This window comes from Hyperolius riggenbachi, chromosome 1, assembly GCF_040937935.1.
Source record: "Hyperolius riggenbachi isolate aHypRig1 chromosome 1, aHypRig1.pri, whole genome shotgun sequence".
In the NCBI taxonomy this organism is placed as follows: Eukaryota; Metazoa; Chordata; class Amphibia; order Anura; family Hyperoliidae; genus Hyperolius; species Hyperolius riggenbachi.
The window spans coordinates 29,083,707-29,104,969 of NC_090646.1; the positions used below are offsets into that span (position 1 = coordinate 29,083,707).

Consider the following 21,263-nt stretch of genomic DNA (forward strand, 5'->3'; position numbering starts at 1 on the left):
CTACACTGCACACTGTGTCTACTCTTTTGTGTCAATCATTTTATGTAGCTTGATTAGCTCTTGCTCTTCTACAGTGTTAATATTGGGGAGTACAAAAGCATTTTGGCAATGATTTGGGCCGTGGATGTAGTTAACAATGACTCAAAGCTTCTGCCTAACTTTACTTTGGGTTATCATATATTTAATACTTGTGAAAATCCACAGCAAAACTTGGGATATGCCCTAAAGATATTGTCTGGAAACAAGATGGAGGCTCCTAACTATTCCTGTAGGGAACATGGGGAAGTGGCTGGTTTTATTGGTGACACCACATTCCATACAAGCCGTGCCATGGCCCAATTACTCAGCCTGTATCAGTACACACAGGTAAGTGCTCACTTCAATCCATCAGGAGTCTCTCTTTATGGACTAGTTACTAAAACTACACCTGAGACATAAAGAGATGTTGAGTTCGGTTAGGGTTTTTTATAAAAAAAAAAAAATAATTAAGTACTGACAGTAACTAAACAACAATGTCTAATAAATAATATGTAAACCTTCTAAAAAATCAAATAAAAATGCAGTTTTTCAAAAAGTTGTCATTAAAATGTGAAGATAAAAAATGAATAAATAATCAATGTAACACTTTCTTTAGGGAAAAAAACCAAAACTTTTTATATATTTATCTTTTTATAAGTAAAAAAAAAATCTCAAAAGAAATTCTACTACACACATTGGGCCTGATCCTTTTCCAGGTCATAAGCAGCTTGTATATGTGAGCTACTTATCACCTGTCCATTGCACAAAGATTGCCAACAAATCCAATTGCCGGTTTCACTCATGCGATGGCCGAGCATTATGGAGCATTACTCAGGAGAAAGCCCAAGTGATGCTACCATATCTCAGGCAATGGGGAGTGAGGTTTTGTGCTGTGATGCCGTTTTTCAGTATTATGACAATGCCTCAGGAGATGCACAAGCACCCGAAATCCACAATCAGAGCCAGCAGGCACACAACCACTTATCAATGTCTGTGCTGTATGTCAGGTAGTGTTGGGCGAACAGTGTTCGCCACTGTTCGGGTTCTGCAGAACATCACCCTGTTCGGGTGATGTTCGAGTTCGGCCGAACACCTGACGGTGCTCGGCCAAACCGTTCGGCCATATGGCCGAACTAAGAGCGCATGGCCGAACGTTCCCCGAACGTTCGGCTAGCGCTGTGATTGGCCGAACGGGTCACGTGGTTCGGACCCGAACGCGCTCTGATTGGCCGAACTGTCACGTGGTTCGGGTAAATAAATACCCGAACCACGTCATATCTCCGCCATTTGTCTGTGGGTTTAGCTTTGGGTAGGCAGGCAGGGTAGTTCGCGCTCCAGCCACGCTAGCCAGGGTCCCCCCCAGTCATTGTGTGTCGCTGCTGGGAACAGTAGTACACCGCTCGTTCAGCCACACTATATAGCATTCTGTGTACTGTTCTGTGTCTGCTGGGAACAGTAGTACACCGCTCGTTCAGCCACACTATATAGCATTCTGTGTACTGTTCTGTGTCTGCTGGGAACAGTAGTACACCGCTCGTTCAGCCACACTATATAGCATTCTGTGTACTGTTCTGTGTCTGCTGGGAACAGTAGTACACCGCTCGTTCAGCCACACTATATAGCATTCTGTGTACTGTTCTGTGTCTGCTGGGAACAGTAGTACACCGCTTGCTCAGCCACACTATATAGCATTCTGTTTACTGCCACTCTGTGTACCTCGCTCAGCCACACTATATAGCATTCTGTTTACTGCCACTCTGTGTCTGCTGGGAATAGTAGTACACCGCTTGCTCAGCCACACTATATAGCATTCTGTTTACTGCCACTCTGTGTACCTCGCTCAGCCACACTATATAGCATTCTGTTTACTGCCACTCTGTGTCTGCTGGGAATAGTGGTACACCGCTCGCTCAGCCACACTATATAGCATTCTGTTCACTGTTCTGTGTCTGCTGGGAATAGTGGTACACCGCTCGCTCAGCCACACTATATAGCATTCTGTTCACTGTTCTGTGTCTGCTGGGAATAGTGGTACACCGCTCGCTCAGCCACACTATATAGCATTCTGTTTACTGTTCTGTGTCTGCTGGGAATAGTGGTACACCGCTCGCTCAGCCACACTATATAGCATTCTGTTTACTGTTCTGTGTCTGCTGGGAATAGTGGTACACCGCTCGCTCAGCCACACTATATAGCATTCTGTTTACTGTTCTGTGTCTGCTGGGAATAGTGGTACACCGCTCGCTCAGCCACACTATATAGCATTCTGTTTACTGTTCTGTGTCTGCTGGGAACAGTAGTACACCGCTCGCTCAGCCAGAGTATATAGCATTGTGTTTACTGCCACTCTGTGTACACCGCTCAGCCAGACTATATACCATTGTTTACTGACACTCTGTGTACACCGCTCAGCCAGACTATATACCATTGTTTACTGACACTCTGTGTACACCGCTCAGCCAGACTATATACCATTGTTTACTGCCACTCTGATTCTGCTGGGAACAGTAGTACACCGCTCGCTCAGCCAGACTATATAGCATTGTGTTTACTGCCACTCTGTGTACACCGCTCAGCCAGACTATATACCATTGTTTACTGACACTCTGTGTACACCGCTCAGCCAGACTATATACCATTGTTTACTGAAACTCTGTGTACACCGCTCAGCCAGACTATATACCATTGTTTACTGCCACTCTGATTCTGCTGGGAACAGTAGTACACCGCTCGCTCAGCCAGACTATATACCATTGTTTACTGACACTATATAGCAGACTATATAGCATTGTGTGTACACCGCTCAGCCAGACTATATACCATTGTTTACTGACACTCTGTGTACACCGCTCAGCCAGACTATATACCATTGTTTACTGCCACTCTGATTCTGCTGGGAACAGTAGTACACCGCTCGCTCAGCCAGACTATATACCATTGTTTACTGACACTCTGTGTACACCGCTCAGCCAGACTATATACCATTGTTTACTGCCACTCTGATTCTGCTGGGAACAGTAGTACACCGCTCGCTCAGCCAGACTATATAGCATTGTGTTTACTGCCACTCTATGTACACCGCTCAGCCACACTATATAGCATTGCGTACTCTGCCAGTCAGTGTGTATATTGCTGGGATCAGTAATACTCCACTCACCGTCAACCACTATATGAGCTCAACATGAGTTCCCCAGAGACCTCCGCTGTGAGCAGCACTCCCAACAACAGCAACAGCCAACGCCCCACGCAAGCTATAACATCCACCCCAGCAGCCAGTGGTCAGCAGCAGCCCTCCCCGGAGGAGAACGTTGTGTCCATCAGTCCGTCGCCAGAGCGATTAATGAGGGCTGCCATTGAGGAGATGATGGGGCCTGATGTGGAGGAGGAGGTCTGGCTCAGGCCAGCATCCCAAGTTAATGTTGAGGACGATGAGGGGTCTGTGTCTGGGGATGTTGGGGTGGCAGAGGTGGTGGGTTGGTCAGACTCAGGAGAAGAGTTGTATGATGAGGATGATGATCGGGACCATCTGTATGTGCCTCAGAGTCCGACCCCGGAAAACATGTTGTATCGTGTGTTTAGGTACTAAAATCTGCGTTCCCTCCCAGTAGTGTTGGGCGAACAGTGTTTGCCACTGTTTGGGTTCTGCAGAACATCACCCTGTTCGGGGTGACTATATAGCAGACTATATAGCATTGTGTTTAATGCCACTCTGTGTACACGGCTCAGCCACACTATATAGCATTGTGTTTACTTCCACTCTGTGTCTGCTGGGAACAGTAGTACACCGCTCACCCGCCACTGTATAGCATTGTGCTCTGTGTCACTGCTGACAATAGTGGTACACCGCTCACCCACCACTGTATAGCATTTCTGTACTGCCACTGTACTGCTGCCAGTCAGCGTGTACTTTAAGGATAAGTGAAATGAGGAAGAAATCCGGTGAAAGAGGGAGGGGCAAGGGAAGAGGTGTTTCCCCTGACGGTTCACGTACAGGCCACAGGGGAGCACCCAAGAAAACCCACTCAATACTGCCCATGTTGTCCAGGACAACAACCCTCACAGATCCAAAAGAACAGGACCAGATAATTACTTGGATGACCTCTCAAGCGTCCAGCAGTGGGTTAAGCAGCACCAGCACATCACGCACGAGGTCCGAGTCCTCAGCCAGTTAAAGTCTGGGCTTTCTTTGAAGACTGCACTGAGGATGTTACCATGGCGATTTGCAAGGTGTGCAAGACCCGCCTGAGCAGGGGGAAAAGTATTAACAACCTCTCCACCACCAGCATGAGCCGCCACATTCTATCCAAACATCCCACTCTGTGGGCAAACGCGGCAGGACAGGGTACCACCAGCAACACTGCCTCCCTTGGGTTCACCAGACTCACCACCAGACCCGCCTCAGCAGCAGCAGTAGCCCAGCCATTGCGTGGTTCACAACATTCACAAACATCAGACGATGCTGACACTGTCACTTTCCGGACTAGTGCTCTTGAGGTCTCCCAGTGTTCATCAAACACAACAACCAACAGCCCTTCGGTGTGCAGCGCTACGGTTGAGTTGTCTGTCTCTGAGATGTTTGAGCACAAGAGGAAATTGCCAGCAAATGACCCCCGGGCCGTGGCAGTAACAGCCAGCCAGCATAGCCAAGCTTCTGGCCTGCGAAATGCTGCCATATCGAGTGGTGGAGACAAACAGCTTCAAGGGCATGATGTCAGTGGCCATCCCACGTTACGTGGTTCCCAGCCGCTACCACTTTGCGCGCTCTGCAGTGCCTGAGTTGCATGAGCACGTGGTCAGCTAAATAACCCGAAGCTTGAAGAATGCCGTTGCCTGCAAGGTTCACCTCACCACTGACACCTGGACGAGTGCGTTCGGCCAGGGTCGATACATCTCCCTTACCGCGCACTGGGTGAACCTTGTGGAGCCTGGCAGCGATTCCTCACCTGCTACGGCGCGGGTGTTGCCCACGCCGCAAACAGCTGGATAACAACAGCAGCACCTACCTCTCTGACTCCTTCTCCTCCAACGCATCTCAAAGCTGTACCTCATCCGGAAATGCTAACCCAGCACCAGCAGCAGTAGGATCGTGGAAGCAGTGCAGCACAGCTGTTGGCATGCGTCAGCAAGCGTTGCTGAAGCTGATCTGCCTTGGGGATAAGCAGCACACAGGGGAGGAAATTTGGAGGGGAATAAAGGAACAGACGGATTTGTGGCTGGCACCGCTGGACCTGAAACCGGGCATGAAGCTAGACACCTGGCACGAACTGGCAATGTACGCAATAGAGGTGCTGGCTTGCCCGGCAGCCAGCGTTATGTCGGAACGCTGTTTCAGTGCTGCCGGAGGCATCATCACAGATCGGCGTATCCGCCTCTCCACAGAAAATGCAGACCGTCTGACTCAAATTAAAATGAATCAATCCTGGATTGGAAACGACTACGCAACACTCCTGGACCCCAACCAAGTAACATGACCGATGAACATCTGGGATGGTTTAGCGTTTCCGGTCCCTGTTTATTGAACCTCTCATCTGTATTACATTTATGACTGCATGGCGGCAAAAAGCATTGCTGCTATATCCGCACGCTTTTTGTCCTCATGCAAGGCCTGGGTTGTTGTGTCTCACAAAGCGTGGCCTTCTCCTCCTGCGCCTCCTCCTGTTCCATCACGTGTGCTGCTGCTGCTGCTGCTGCTGCTGGGTTACCGTTGCCGGTCCCTGTTTATGGAACCTCTTATCTTTATTACATTTATGACTACATGGCGGTACAAAGCATGCTATCCGCACGCTTTTTGTCCTCATGCAAGGCCTGGGTTGTTGTGTCTCACAAAGCGTGGCCTTCTCCTCCTGCGCCTCCTCCTGTTCCATCACGTGTGCTGCTGCTGCTGCTGCTGCTGGGTTAGCGTTGCCGCGTGGTCCCTGTTTATTGAACCTCTTATCTTTATTACATTTATGACTACATGGCGGTACAAAGCATGCTATCCGCACGCTTTTTGTCCTCATGCAAGGCCTGGGTTGTTGTGTCTCACAAAGCGTGGCCTTCTCCTCCTGCGCCTCCTCCTGTTCCATCACGTGTGCTGCTGCTGGGTTAGCGTTGCCGCGTGGTCCCTGTTTATTGAACCACTTATCTTTATTACATTTATGACTGCATGGTGGTACAAAGCATGCTATCCGCACGCTTCTTGTCCTCATGCAAGGCCTGGGTTTTTGTGTCTCAAAGCGTGGCCTTCTCCTCCTGCGCCACCCTCCTCCTGTTCCATCACGTGTGCTGCTGCTGGGTTAGCATTACCGGTCCCTTTTCCTGGAACCTCTTATATGTATTACATTTATAACTGCATGCCGACAAAAAGCATGTTACCTGTGCAAAGAAAACAGACATTTCCCGCATTTAAAAGACAGTTTTCCCTTTGAAACTTTAAAATCGATTTTCTCAAAAACTATAAGCTCTTTTTGCTAAATTTTTTTTTCCTCTTGTACCCACTCCCAAGGTGCACATACCCTGTAAATTTGGGGTATGTAGCATGTAAGGAGGCTTTACAAACCACAAAAGTTCGGGTCCCCATTGACTTCCATTATGTTCGGAGTTCGGGTCGAACACCCGAACATCGCGGCCATGTTCGGCCTGTTCGGCCCGAACCCGAACAGCTAGATGTTCGCCCAACACTAATGTCAGGCACTGTTTGCATTTTTGCCTTCCATGGAGCCCCAGCAGAAACATCTTTGGATGTTCTGCTGGGGCTCTCCATTCAGCCACTAGGGTGACCAATGAGAATCATCCTAACACAATAATGAAAGGTGGTACCATGGGGAGGAAAGGGAGTTTAGTAGTATAAATTGCCACAGTAGAACTTGCATTTTCCATTTCCAATGTTTGGAAGCAAAATTTGCTGAGGAGCATCACTTAGCAGCAGCGGTTCCTTACAAGAGTCCTAATAAGTGATTCTTTAAAATGTTGCTTTTAACAGATTAATTATCAAGTTACCGACCCTTTCCTGAGCAACAGAATATTCTTTCCAACTTTATACCAGATGACACAGTATGATTTGTTCCGTTATATGGCCATTGTGAAATGCTTGCTACACTTTGGATGGAACTGGGTTGGAGTGGTGGCCCCAGATGATGGCAGTGGCGACGCAGAGCTACAGGAGTTGACAAAGCAGATGACTCAGTTCGGGATCTGCATCGAATATATCCTTCAATTGTCTAATAATAAAGAACAAAATGCCTGGAAAGTTTCAAATATTCAGAAATCAAGAGCCAAGGTTGTGATCATGTGTGACATTTTGTTAGCAAACTTTGTTAACCTTTTAGTTGAAGAAAACATTTTTAAAGACGATCTTACCTTGATCTTGTATAAGTTATCGCTTGACATAAAACGTAAGCACAATCATTTATTTCAAGTTCTCAATTGCAGTTTGATTTTTTCATGGCCATCCAAGTTCACCATTTGCAAGAATTTCCTTATTAAGGGTATTCTATCATCCATCAGGTATCCTGACCCGCTATGGGAAGATGTCAGGCTTGAGGATTCTAGATGCCTTTCCTCAAACCCACATAAAAATAAATACTTCGAACATGTCTACAACAAATCTCTTGTCAACTTCACAGATGTACAACGCTTCCTATCTTTGCTTTCTGAGATGAAAACCGTAAATGCCGATTACTCATTTATGGCGGTGATGCAATTGGCTGAAGCCCTGAATATAATGCACTTAATGAGAAGCACAAGTGAAATATATGGCTTAAAGAAAGTGGTAAGTTTAGTAATAATGATCATGCTTAGTGAAGAGCAAAATAAGGTAAAATTGCACTTTTGAATGAAACATAGTTTAAAAATTATTTTGTAACACGTTTGTTACTTTTCGTGTTTTTGAAATTTTTCACTTTAAAATGAGGGTTTTTGTGTGTAAATTTTGCAGGGGGGGGAGGGGGTTGTTTCCTTTGACCATATTGCGAAAAGACTCGTATTTTCATAAATATATTCTCAAACTCAAAAATAGCATTTCCAATAACTTTGGTGAAAATTTGCAAGCAACCTGCTATTATTTTTGTTGTGCAAGTTATTTGGTTTGGCAAGTTAAATAGGATTGTATAAAAAATATTTAGCTATGCACAGCAGTCTCTATCTGAAAGTAGTTAATCAAATGACTGGGGTAGGGCAATGACCCCATTATATCTATCCTTCTCCATTATGTTCTACTGGTCATCGTCATCCTTACCATCAAGCGTGTGATACATTATTGTTGTTGTTGTTGTTGTTATTATTTCAATTTTTTTGCCTAAAATGTTTCTCCTTTTATTGATTAGCTGTACTTCTATTTAACAAGACTAAGGCATACTGACTCAGCAGGACAGGCAATTACTTTTGATGATACACAAAAAGATCCATCATTTCTGCATTTATCAAATATGATCATAAACAAAGAATCAGGAGGTTCAAACAAGTATCATTTTAACTTTAAACGTCTGGAGTCCTTTGACTGTAGCAACATTACCAATGAAAAAATGAGGGTTAAATCAGACGATGTCACCTGGAAACAAGGAAAAGTAAAAAACAAATGTATTGTAGTACTTTTTTTTATTTTTATTTTTTTAAATCATTGATGTTTTATTGGATTTTTAAGTACATATGAAAGAAACATAGACAAAAATGCAACGAGGAACACAGTAACATATAACGTTAACATATCATGATATCGACACCAATTGCCCTACTGCGACTAAACTTCTCTCTCTCACTTCCTCATTGGACCTCCCCCAATAGTCCTCCACTTCCACCCACAAAGACGGCCACACTCTTGACCTTGTCTTCACCCGCCTTTTTTGGCTTTTGTAGGCTCCACCCACTTTTCTGAATATTAATCCCAGTCACCCAGTGACCAACTGTGCGAAGTTTGAAAACCCTACCATTAACAGTGTAAGAATTGCTGCAGTTTACATTTTACAGTGAAATTTGTATTTGTCTCCACCCCCTTTTTGGCTATGGGAATAAAAAGTATCCTATACTTTATTCCAGGTAATGTACTATGTGTGTCCCAAATTTCATTCAAATCCATTCATCCATTGTTGCGTTATTGGGTAACAAACATCCAAATACCTAAACACCCAAACTTTCACATTTATATTAGAGAAATAATGAACACAGCCTGTTAACATGTTGGTATTTAATATAACATAGAAATGAACCATATTTCCCCAGTGTACTACAGCTGTACCTGAGGAAGACTAGGAACAAGAACTTCCACATGGCAATGAAGTCACAGAGGACGTAGATATACTGTAGCAGTCGAAAGAGTGGTTAATACCCAGATGTCATTGTCCAGGTGCTCTTCTTTACAAACGTCAGACCTTCTGGGTGCTCACTCTAATTATTGTGTCTCTCATTAGAGATATCGCGAACATAGAATTTTCCGTTCGCGAATGGAGGACTTCTGCAAAATGTTTGTGAACAGGCGAATCTGGCGAACCACCATATTCTTCAATGGGTAGACAAATTTTAAAACCTACTAAGGCTTTTTCTGACCACAAAAGTGATGAAAAAGTTGTTTCAAGGGGTCTAACACCTGGACTGGGGCATGCCAGAGGGGGATCCATGTCAAAAGTCCCACCAAAAATCACAGAGTTGACGCAAAGTCATGGTTTAAACCCTAACGGGCAGAAATCACATTATGCACAGCTCTGGGTGTCAGTGGGCTGAGGAGTGTTTCACACAGAGAAATGCAATAGTACTATTAGAATACAGTGAAATAATGCATTGGAGTGGTTCTGTGCCTGCAACTTAATGAGGCAACAGCAGTAGTGTGCACACCGCTCTGGGTGTCAGTGGGCTGTGGAGTGTCACACACAAAAAAAAAAAAAAAAAACACAGGAGACCGATGTGCTAGCCCTCAAGGGGCTGTTTGGCGTGTTTTAACAGCAAGTAAGGAACAAGAACACAGGCCTAGCTAATGCTTTCCCTACCTATCTGCAGCAAGTCTGACCCTGCTGTCACTAACAGTCATCAGCCAGCAGGTGGGAGGTCCAGGAAGGGGTGCTAGCTGATTGGCTGCCATGTGTCTGCTGACTGTGAGGTAAGAGGTCAAAGTTTAGCTCAATGATGATGTATAGGGGGCAAATCGAACACGCCAAATGTTTGCTGTTCACTGTGAATGCAAACAGCCGATGTTCTCAGAATACTGCTCCCCGGGGAACTGTTCGGGCCATCTCTGTCTCTCATTGCATGATAACACTAGAGGGTGTCATAGAGATGAGACTGTGTGACAGACATGGGTGAAGAGAGATCTGGGGGGCTTAGGTGGGGGCACTTGGGGGGCACTAGTGTCTCCTGAGACTCTGACTTAGTCCGGTCCTGCTTAAAAGTCACATGAAGTGAGAGGGATATGGAGGTTTCCATATTTACTTCCTTTGACGCAACGCCATTTGCCTGCTTGCCCTGCTGATCCTCTGCCTCTACTACATTTAGCCATAGAAAATTCAAATTAACATTTTCTCTTGAGTTATCTCCTAGAAGATAATTTTCATATTCTCTTTAACTTTTAAACATCTTACAATTGAAAAAAAAAAATCTAAATGTTGGTGAAAACTCCCATCAAAATAATTTTAGCAGTAGGGTATTATGCCGTGAACATGGTAAATGGTATCATCCTGATTTAAAACTTCTTGCTCAAAATAATTTTGACTATTTTCTTGCATCGTTATCCGAAGGGGGTAGGAGGCGCCCGTGTAGTGTATTAGGTGTCCTCTTTATACAAAGAGACTCCACTTGATAAAGGTTAAGAGGGTTTATTTTAGCACAAAAGACAACACGTTTTGCGGTCCAAGCCGCTTCCTCAGGTCAATGACAGGTGCTTTTAAAACAAATACATGTAATCAATAGAAGCACATAAAACATGAAACATAAAAATAAACATGTAGTAATAAAATAATCATATGATATAGTAAATGTAGAGGTCATAGGCACGGCCCATTAGCATCTATGGGATCCAGCCCTGGGTCATGGCGATTATGCATAAGGAAAAAAACAACAACAAGTAATAAGAATGATAATGAGCAAAAAAAGAAAAAGGGTTACTGCATGAAATAGGTATACCACTGTAACAGGTGTGGTGGAAGGTGGTGAGTGTGTGTGGGTGGGACCTATGTTAGAGGTAGAAGGGATAATGCCTAATGTACTCCAAGGCAATGGCAGAAGTGGGCAATTGCCAGAGGGGGGAAGGGGCGGAGGGGGGGGGGGACAGGGGGGGGGATAGGCATAGTCGGCGGGGGCCAGGGGGGACAGGGAGGGACTATATGCCATAGTGTATGGGGCATAAGTAACTGGTAATAGGAAGGGTCCAATGGGGAGGATATGTCAGCCCATAGAGGTATAAAGGATAGGTTACTAGTATAGGGAAGGGGCTGACTGGCGGAGATAGAATAAGTGTGGACAATTTAGAGCACCAGGGGTGACAGGATCCTGGTATATTAATATAGGGGGACCCAGGAAAGGTGTAGGTAGAAGCGGGAGATAGTAAAACCAGCTGGGTGGGTACTCTAATAGTGGGTGCCAAGTGGCTACATGAGGATCAGTATATGGGTATCAATTTAGGTAGTCCACGGAGGACGAGGGGTCTGAATAGGGACACCGAGTGGGTACTAGGAGGGTCTCTTACCTTCAGATGGTGTCTGGAGAAACAGAGCGCCAAGCCGAGGGCTCTGCCGAAGAAACTTTAAATATCGTAGTAAGGGGAGAGCCGAAGGACAGGAGGGGGGCGTGGGAGGTGTAGGGGCCTATCGGATAAGGCAGGGGGCGTGGTCTAAGTCCGTGCCTCAAGCCGATTGGTGTGCCGGCTGGAGGACGGATTGCGCAGCGTGTCAGGTCTGCGATACGGAAGAGAGTGGACGGGGCTGTAGGAATAGCGGCTCTACGTAAGAGCTAGAAGCGGGCGCATGCGCTAAAGTCAGGAAAGGCCATATTGGTTCCTGGCAAGAAGGGCTGTAGGACGTGCGGCTCTGCGTAAGAGCTAGAGGCGAGCGCATGCGCTTAAGGTCAGGGACCGCCATGTAGGTTCATGGCATAGAGGGCAACAGTGACGTGAGACACTGGAGGGAATAGCAGGTAGGGGGGGGGGGAGGAGTAGGAATAAACACCCAGGTAGGGAGCGCTTGTGGGTATATGGGAACCAATCTTAGAACAGTGCGTTCAGAGAGATAAAATAAATACAGAGTGCGTGGGGTCAACCTGAACTGCCATGGTTATAGGCATCTCATAGACTATCTGAAAATTGTGTGGTGTATCAGTACAGTATCAGGAGATAGGTTAGCTGGAAATAAAAATAGCTGATAACTTAGGTAAAATGACAGCAGTACTAAAATTACATATATTACATACAGTATATGTTAGAACCATTATTAGGATTTAGAAACATGTCTATAAAAACATCTATGCCAATAGATGCATGGTCAGAAGGACAGTATAACAGATTACCGTTCTAAAGCTAACTAAAAAACATCTGGTCTGAAGGAAATAGTGTACTGCTAACATCTCATGGACATTGGGAGGACGGTGTAGAAAACTAGTATTGCGTCTAGAGATTATTAAGTTAGAAAGGAAATTGAATGGGAACTTAATCCTGCGACTGCATATATTCCACTTGCATGCTGGTGGTTTAAAAAGCATTTTATGACAAGGTGTGAAAATATTGCGTAGTAGAAAACTTACAGAGACTCAGAGTTGACACATACTGCAGTTTTTTTCCCTTACCCGGGGCTTCCTCCAGCCCAATAAGCATGGATGCGTCCCTCGCCATGCTCCTCAGTGCCGCCGTTCTCCCGCAGTCAACCCCCGGCATGCGGCTCAGTCAGACTCAGTCTGACTGAGTGACGTCAGAAGGTCCGCACATGCGCAGAAGGTCTGCACATGTGCAGAAGGTCCACAAATGCGCAGAAGGTCCACACAAGCGCAGAAGATCCACACATGCGGAGAAGGCCCGCACATGCACAGAAGGTCCGCACATGTGCAGAAGGTCCACACAAGCGCAGAAGATCCACACATGCGGAGAAGGCCCCCGCTAACGTCACTGAGTCGCTTACCGGGAGAGATTTCAGCTGAATGCCGGTGCTGAGGAGGATGGTGAGGGACACATCCATGCTTATGGGGCTGAAGGAATCCCCAGGTAAGTAAAAAAAATGACAGTATGTGTCAACTCTGTGTCTCTTTAAGAGAAAAAGTTAATTTAATTTGGGCCCATAGGCAATTCATTTTTTTCACCTGAGTTTTCTCCTAGGAGATACTTTTTATCTTCTCTTTAAACTAAATTTTCAGCATTTGGAAAAGTGCCCCAAAATTGGTGAAAAGGTGCTATCATTTTTTTTTTTTTGTATTTTCTGGCTTGCTGGTGACTTTTATGACAAGTTGGGAAAATATCACCTAGGTGAAAACGCGGGAAAAAAAGTAAATTGCATATTGACCCGGGCCCACATGCAATTTCATTTTTTCTCATGAGTTTTCCTCTAGGAGATCATTTTTCATCTTCCATTTTAAATAACTTTCCAGCACTGGAAAAACTGAAAAAGTAACACAAAGTAGGTGAAAAATTATTATCAAAATAAGTTATAGTATTTTCTTGCTTGCTGGTGGCTTAAAATGCATTTGATCGACAAGTTGTTAAATGATCTCCTGGGAGAAAAGTCAGGTGAGAAAGTGAATTGCATATGGGCCCTCGTGTATAAAAGTTTTCATACGGTGAAAGTTGAATCATTTTCCCTTTGCAAGTTCCCAGAATCCCGCTGCAATGACAGATGTCATCCTGGTTACAGGAAAGTCACTAAAGGTAGAACCTCTGCCTGCTGCTATGACTGTGTGCGCTGCTCCGAGAGGGAGGTGTCCAATGTCACAGGTGGGAATATGTAATGGAGAGAAGAAACCTTCCTATGGGCTGGTGCACACCGAGCGGGTTGTCTTGTTTTTACAGCTGCTTGTGGCTGTGGAAACGCGTGAGTAATGTATTTCAATGGGGTGGTTCACTCCAGAGCGGGAGGCGTTTTGCTGAAAGGCATACTCCCGGGCTGAGGCATTTTTTTGATTTCGGAGGTGTTTCTGCCTCCAATGTAAAGTATAGGAAAAATGCAAACTGCTCTGAAAAACGCCAGTTCAGAGTGGTTTTGCAGGCGTTTTTGTTACAGAAGCTGTTCAGTAACAGCTTTACTGTAACAATATATGCAATCTACTACACCAAAAATGCTTCACAAAACCGCAAAATGCTAGCTGAAACGCTTCATAAAAATAAGAAAAAGCGTTTCAAAACGCGTCCTGGCCCTATCAGTGTGAATAGTGATAATCGCAATTAGCTAATTACAATTACACAAACTTTCACATACATTTTTGCAATTCTGCTTATATATAATTGTAATTTGTAAATTCAAGTAATCTCCTATGCACATTTGTAATTATGCGTACATTTTTGCGTGATTTTCAGATAATTTTGTGCCGACTTTAGCAGTGAATAGCAAAGCTCCCACACTTGCTATTGACACCAGTTGCTACATAGGTTAAGAAGAATACTGGGAACAAGTAAAAAAAAATCTTTTCAAAAAGATCTTGTAGTTTTTGAGAAAATCGATACAAATGCAAGGGAAAATGGTTTTTAAACTTAGAGAAATTCCAGTTTAAAAACCATGTTTCCTTTGCATTTTTAAAATCATTTTTTTTCAAAAACTACAAGGTTTTTTGTTTTTGTTTTTATTACCAGTGTTCCCCTTAACCCCCTTGGCGGTATGAAAAATACTGCCAGGGGGCAGCGCAGCTGTTTTTTTTTTTTAATTTTTTTTTTTTAAATCATGTAGCGAGCCCAGGGCTTGCTACATGATAGCCGCTGCTCAGCGGCATCCCCCCGCCCGCTTCGATCAGGAAATCCCGTTCAAAGAATGGGATTTCCTGGAGGGCTTCCCCCGTCGGGATGACGTCACTGACGTCAGTGATGTCGGGACGTCATTGGGACTCCGAATCCAACCCTCGGCGCTGCCTGGCACTGATTGGCCAGGCAGCGCACGGGGTCTGGGGGGGGCGTGTGCCGCACCGGATAGCGATCGGGGTGCTGGCGCAGCTAGCAAAGTGCTAGCTGCGTCCATCAAAAAAAAAATTATTTAAATCGGCCCAGTAGGGCCTGAGCGGCACCCTCCGGCGGCTTACCCCGTGTCACACACGGGGTTACCGCTAAGGAGGTTAATATACACAGCAAATTTAATGATGAATGCATGTATGGGGGCTTTGCCATTAACCGCCAAAATTGTCGCAAAATTACCCAACATTATGGATGGATTACGTTTACATGAAAATTTACAAATTTTCCCTAAATTTTGCATTAACATTTTTGCATCATTATTGCGAATTACAATGCAAAATTACGAAATGTGAGCTCATCACTAAGTGTGAATGTTTGTCTATTCAAAGTGACCTGTTCCCTGTATTCTACATAACAAAATATGTTTTTAAACAATAGATATTTGTGTAGTTTAACAACAGTAATGCTCTTCCATCTTGCATCCTTTCATTGTGTCAGGGCTCATTTCCAAAAAATTACTTGCATATGGGCCAACAAGTTTAATGTGCAATATATTCTTTAAAGCCAATGGGTACCGCTTTTAAAAAAAATAAGTCAGATACTCACCTAAGGAGAGGAAAGGCTCGGTCCTAATGAGCCTTCCCTCTCCTCTCCCGGTGCCCTCGGTGCTGCACTGGCTCCCCCGTTCGCGTCTGCCACCACAGGGACTCCGGAGGTCTTCGGGAGCACTCAGGCTTCCGAAGACGGGCCGCTCCATACTACACAAGTGCGAGTGCATCATAGAGGGCGCTCGCACATGCGTAGTATGGAGCAGCCCATGTTCGGGAGCCCGAGTGCTCCCGAAGGCTTCCAAAACATCCCTTTGGCTACGGAAGTGGCAGTATTTGACCGAACTGGTCGAATACTGCCACAGGGGATCATGCGCAGGACCGGGCACCGGGAGAGGAGAGGGAAGGCTCATTAGGACCAAGCCTTCCCTCTCCTTAGGTGAGTATCTGACTTTTTTTTTTTAAACGGTAAACATTCACTTTAAGTGCAAGGCAATCTTTAATAAATATATATATATATATATATATATATAATATTAATTTAAAATTATAAAGTATTTTTAAACCTTATCCCTGTATTTTTCACTTGTATCATTTAGTAAGCCCGACGAAGGCTGCAAGGCCGAAAGCTTGCTTATTCTTATTCATTTTTAGTTAGCCAATAAATGGTATCATCCTGATTTAAAACTTCTTAGTAAGAATGGTAAGAGAGTTATTATAATTATAAGATTCATATATTTCCTGTTCTCTTTTCAGACAGTGAAAACTGCTTCCTCTGTCCTGATGAAGAGTGGCCTGATAAGGAGAAAGTAAGATGTCTTTCCAAGGCCTATGATTTTCTGTCCTATGAAAATGATGCTTTGACACTCATATTTGCTTTGGCATCTTTGGTATTTTCAGCCATGACATTATTTATATTAGGAATCTTTATTCATTACTGGAACACTCCAGTTGTGAAAGCCAATAACAGGACTGTGAGCTTCATTCTCCTGACCTCCATCCTGCTGAGCTTCCTCTGTGTCTTCTTGTTCCTCGGACGTCCTGTGGATATAACCTGCATGCTGAGACAGGTGTCATTTGGGGTCTTCTTCACAATCTCAGTGTCATGTGTTTTGGCCAAGACTGTCACTGTCTGCATTGCTTTTAAAGCCACCAAACCGGGAAGTTTCTGGAGAAAATGGGCCACTATCAAACTCTCCAATTCCTTGGTCTTCACCTGCTCCTTTGTCCAAGTTCTGATCTGTATTATTTGGCTGTCAGTGTCTCCTCCCTATCAGCAATATGATATGTTCACTTCTCCAGGAAAGATCAATGTCCAGTGTAATGAGGGGTCAGTGTTTGGCTTCTACTCTGTGTTGGGTTATATGGGGTTTCTGGCAGCTGTGAGTTTTCTCCTGGCTTTCATGGTGAGGACATTACCGGACAGCTTTAATGAGGCCAAGTACATCACGTTCAGCATGCTGGTGTTCTGCAGTGTCTGGATTGCCATGATCCCGACCTATCTGAGCACCAGAGGGAAACACATGGTGGCTGTGGAGGTATTTGCAATACTGACCTCTACTGCCGGAATATTAGGCTGCATATTTTTCCCAAAATGCTATGTTATATTTTTCAAACATGAACTTAATTTCAGCAGAAATGTACAGTCCAATAAATAAACACATAAAGTTAAATAACTCACACAGGGACTACCTTTATCTGCTGAAATGTTCCCTATTTACTTTCTGGAAGAAAGACTTTATATCTTGTTAAAGGGTGGAATTTGTAAATGTCAGCTCAATATGATACTTGAAGAAGTAAATTTAGGTCATTGCTGCTTTGACCATCTAACAATGTTTGGCAATTTGACAAATGCTCTAGTGATTTTATTATACCCAGTAACACAAGGTTTTGATCAAATAAAAGAGTTCAGTGTTGCCAATATTTGTTGTGCTCCTGTCTGGGGCTTCTGAACTTACCTGGAGTGGGATAAAGTCATTTCTGAAACTGGGGTCTCCTGTAGATGGGGATGAGGGTATTTGAAGGATGGAGTCTTCATTATAAGTAGATGCCAGGATGAAGGGAAAAATAAACATACCTTTTGAACCCCTTGGTGTGTTAAATTCATTGTCACAGTACATCAAAACAAGCCGGGCAACTGTCACCTTGATTCGCTTTTTATTTCATCTTCATGCCAAACATGATTCATGCATATTCATGATCTTTGGTTGTATCAAACCTGTTCCAGGTTTCCGTGCTGAGGTGTGCTGGGGTTTGGGTGACCAGGGTGAGGGGACTGCACAACGCCGTTTCGCGCCTGGCTGGCGCTTGTTCACGTGCTCGTGTCCTTAAATTCATTGTCATACCTATCCATGGGAGCAATCCCTGCAGCTGCTGGGGGGCACATGGTCACATGAGCCCACTCCTCACTAGTTACATACAGTTACATAATCACATAATCAAAAACATACGTCCATCAAGTTCACCCAGAAAGAAAAAACAACAACAACAAAAACCACTGCCCTGAAATTGCACATATCCCAGTGGATCCAAGAGATGGCCCCTTTACCTGGGGCCATTTAGGCCAATTTATTCTAAATTATAGCAAGCCTCGGCAAAACAAATTATGCAAGGGCTGAACTGACCCCAATAAACACCTCAAAATTAAGAGAGACCCTCGACTACATAGTTTAGGTTGAACTCTGGTATTGATAAAAAAACAACTTGCATGAAATGTACCTTCAGTTGCACTATTTGCATAATTTGCATTCAGTTGCACAATTGGAGAATGTTTGCATGCGAAGGCATTCCATACTACACCCTTTCACCTCGCTGAGGTCCCACTCCAGTTGAAAGGGACCCTACCACTAATAAGTGACTTGGAAGGCAGCTTACCTGTGGGATTTAAAAAATACAAAGAGGTGCACTTTACAGATGGACCCCGGGCACTGACAATGCCTGGGACCCCACTCTGCAAAACACTCCCCAGGGGAGGCAGAAGCAGTGCAGACAGATAAAATGTATTTTATTGGTAAGGTATAAAACTGTCTCCTTGGTGAAATGTAAGGAGAAAGATTATAGGATATGGGCCCATGTGCTTTTCTAATTGATCAGAATCTGACTGATTAATTGTGATTAATTCCTTCCACACACAGCAGATAGATTTTTAACAGATTCAAGTAGAACATATGCTCCCCATCTTCCCCAATCTGCAGGAGCACTGTGGGTAAGATTTAGAGCCCGATCTGAGAACTAGGAATCCCTGAGCGGCAGCAGCACAACTACAGATGGGCCCTCAAGTGCCTGGAACCTGGACGCAGAGCAGGATCATCCACCAGGCATGCTAGGCAGGTGCCTGGGGCTTAGTGGGTGTCAAGGGGCCCACCTGCCGCCTTCGCACTGGGCTATGATTAAGAACCGTGTGGGTTCGAAACATGTCAGCTTGGTGCTCATTTGTATCTTATTGGGATATGTCCTGAATAAACTTGGATTGAGGAGACATTGGGCTTGATTCACAAAAGAGTGCTAACTGTTAGCACGGGCGTTTTCACGCAAATATTCCCATGAAATCGATATCATTTCCGCGCAAAAATTCACGTTTGCGCGCAAAAACTTTATCGTTTCGCATGAAAATTTGCAAAACGCCCGTGCTAACAGTTAGCACTCTTTTGTGAATCAAGCTGTTACAATCGGTGAAGCACAGAGAGGTCTGATTACCGGTGATCTGCAGTATCACGGGAAATACAGACGTATACCAGATTATTTGTGATCTGCAGTATCACCGATAATCCAATATACTAGCTAACCTCTGTTCACCTGAGTAAAGTGTAGTGATTGGTGTAACAGTAACAGAGGACAAGCCTCAGTGCAGCAAGGGGTGTTGCACAAATACCTTCCGCAGATCTGAGCTCTCCAAGATGGGAGGAGTCAGATTGACAATAGGAAGGAAAGTCCAAGAGTGACACTCAAGAAGAAGTGTCACTAACAGGACAGGGAACTGCCTCCAATCGTGAGGTCGGTTCTCGAGGTCGGACAAGCCAGGTCGTAACACACGGACAGACAAGGTACAGGTACAGCAGGCAAAGGCGGAGTCAAAGTACAGGCAGGGTTCGGCAACTGGGTATCAGATATAATCGGGGTACAGAATCAGGAGGCAGAAAACAGAGTCTAGGTATGAGCCGGGGTTCGGCAACAGAGTATCAGAAATATCGAGGTACAAGATCAGGGTTCAGGAGAATGGTCGGAACAGGCAATAGGTCATAACATATAATCACAATCAAACTAGTACTTTAGCTATCAAATATCTAGCTAAGTGTAGGATTACAGCTCCAGCTGGTCCCGGCACACTTCAGGATCTGACTACGGATCTGGGTGCTCCCACGTATGTGATCGCAACGCCAGACACCCGAGAAATGACCAGGCAGCAGTATATATACTCTTCTCACTCCCCAGCACCTCCCACAGTGCTGGACCAATGGGGAGTGAAGCCAGAGTCAGCTGACCAGCCTGGTCAGCTGACTACCTCTGGCTGCCATATATGCCCTGCCTGAGTGCGCGCGCGCGCGTCACTCTGAATCTGGAGGGACTACATGTCCCAGTCACAGCAGCCCCGCTCTGAGCCTCCACAGCGGAGGTACTCGCCCCAACCGCCGCGTCCAACGCGGCGGTTTCTCCGCGTTCCGCATGGTTCACGGGGACAGCCGCCTCACGCTGGGAGGAGGCGGCTGCCTCACCGTGTGTGGGCTGCGTCTGTGCGCGGAAGGAGCCGCCCGCCACTGGATCATGGCGGCGGTTCCTCCGCGTTCTTACACAAGCCCCTAGTGCGCACCTTTTTTCATTCTCTTGCCTAGGACCCCCTTACATCTTCTTAATCCCTCTCTGCCTGGAGGAGGTGACTGTTAGCTGGCTGTAATACTTGCTCACTGTGTTCCCAGAGCCGAATTTGTACATTTCACTGCCCAAGATCCCTATCTCTCCTCCTGCTTCCCCCTCACCTACAGCAAACCCCCTACTACCACATACACACACTTTCATTGGTCCTAGTAATTAATATGTTTAAAGGATACCCAAACTGACATGTGACATGATGAGATAGACATGGGTATGTATAGTGCCTAGCACACAAATAACTATGCTGTGTTCCTTTTTTTCTGACTCTGCCTGAAAGAGTTAAAAATCAGGTATGTAAGTCGTTGACTCAGTCCTGACTCAGACAGGAAGTGACTACAGTGTGACCCTCACTGATAAGAAATTCCCCTTTTTATCTCTTTCTTGCTCTCAGAAGCCATTGTCTGCTAGGGAAGTGTTTTATAGTTGGAATTTCTTATCAGTGAGGGTCACAGTGTAGTCACTTCCTGTCTGTGTCAGGACTGAGTCAGCCACTTACATAGCTGATATTTAACTCTTTCAGGCAGAGAAAGAAAAAAGGAACACAGCAAAGTTATTTGTGTGCTTGGCACTGTACATACACATGTCTATCTCATCATGTCACATGTCACTTTGGGTATCCTTTAAAGATGCTTACTGATGAGGCAATTTTACTGAACAATCAACCTTTCAATTGATTGGATTTAACAATGTTGATGGTGCCAATCGACTACAAAACAATCAATTTGTCAATCGTATTATCAATCTGTTTTGTGGATTTATTCCATCGGAGATGATCAGAATATTAATGATCT

The 21,263-nt window shown here is 44.9% G+C and overlaps 1 protein-coding gene across 1 annotated transcript; it reads left to right on the top strand.

The window, feature by feature from the left end:
- Window positions 1–246: 246 nt before the first annotated feature.
- LOC137544293 (vomeronasal type-2 receptor 26-like) lies at window positions 247–17,261 on the top strand. Its single transcript, XM_068265387.1, has 4 exons — window positions 247–366; window positions 6,980–7,768; window positions 13,768–13,891; window positions 16,360–17,261. Exons 1-4 carry the CDS (start codon window positions 247–249, stop codon window positions 17,259–17,261), a joined length of 1,935 nt encoding a protein of 644 aa, XP_068121488.1.
- Window positions 17,262–21,263: the final 4,002 nt, after the last annotated feature.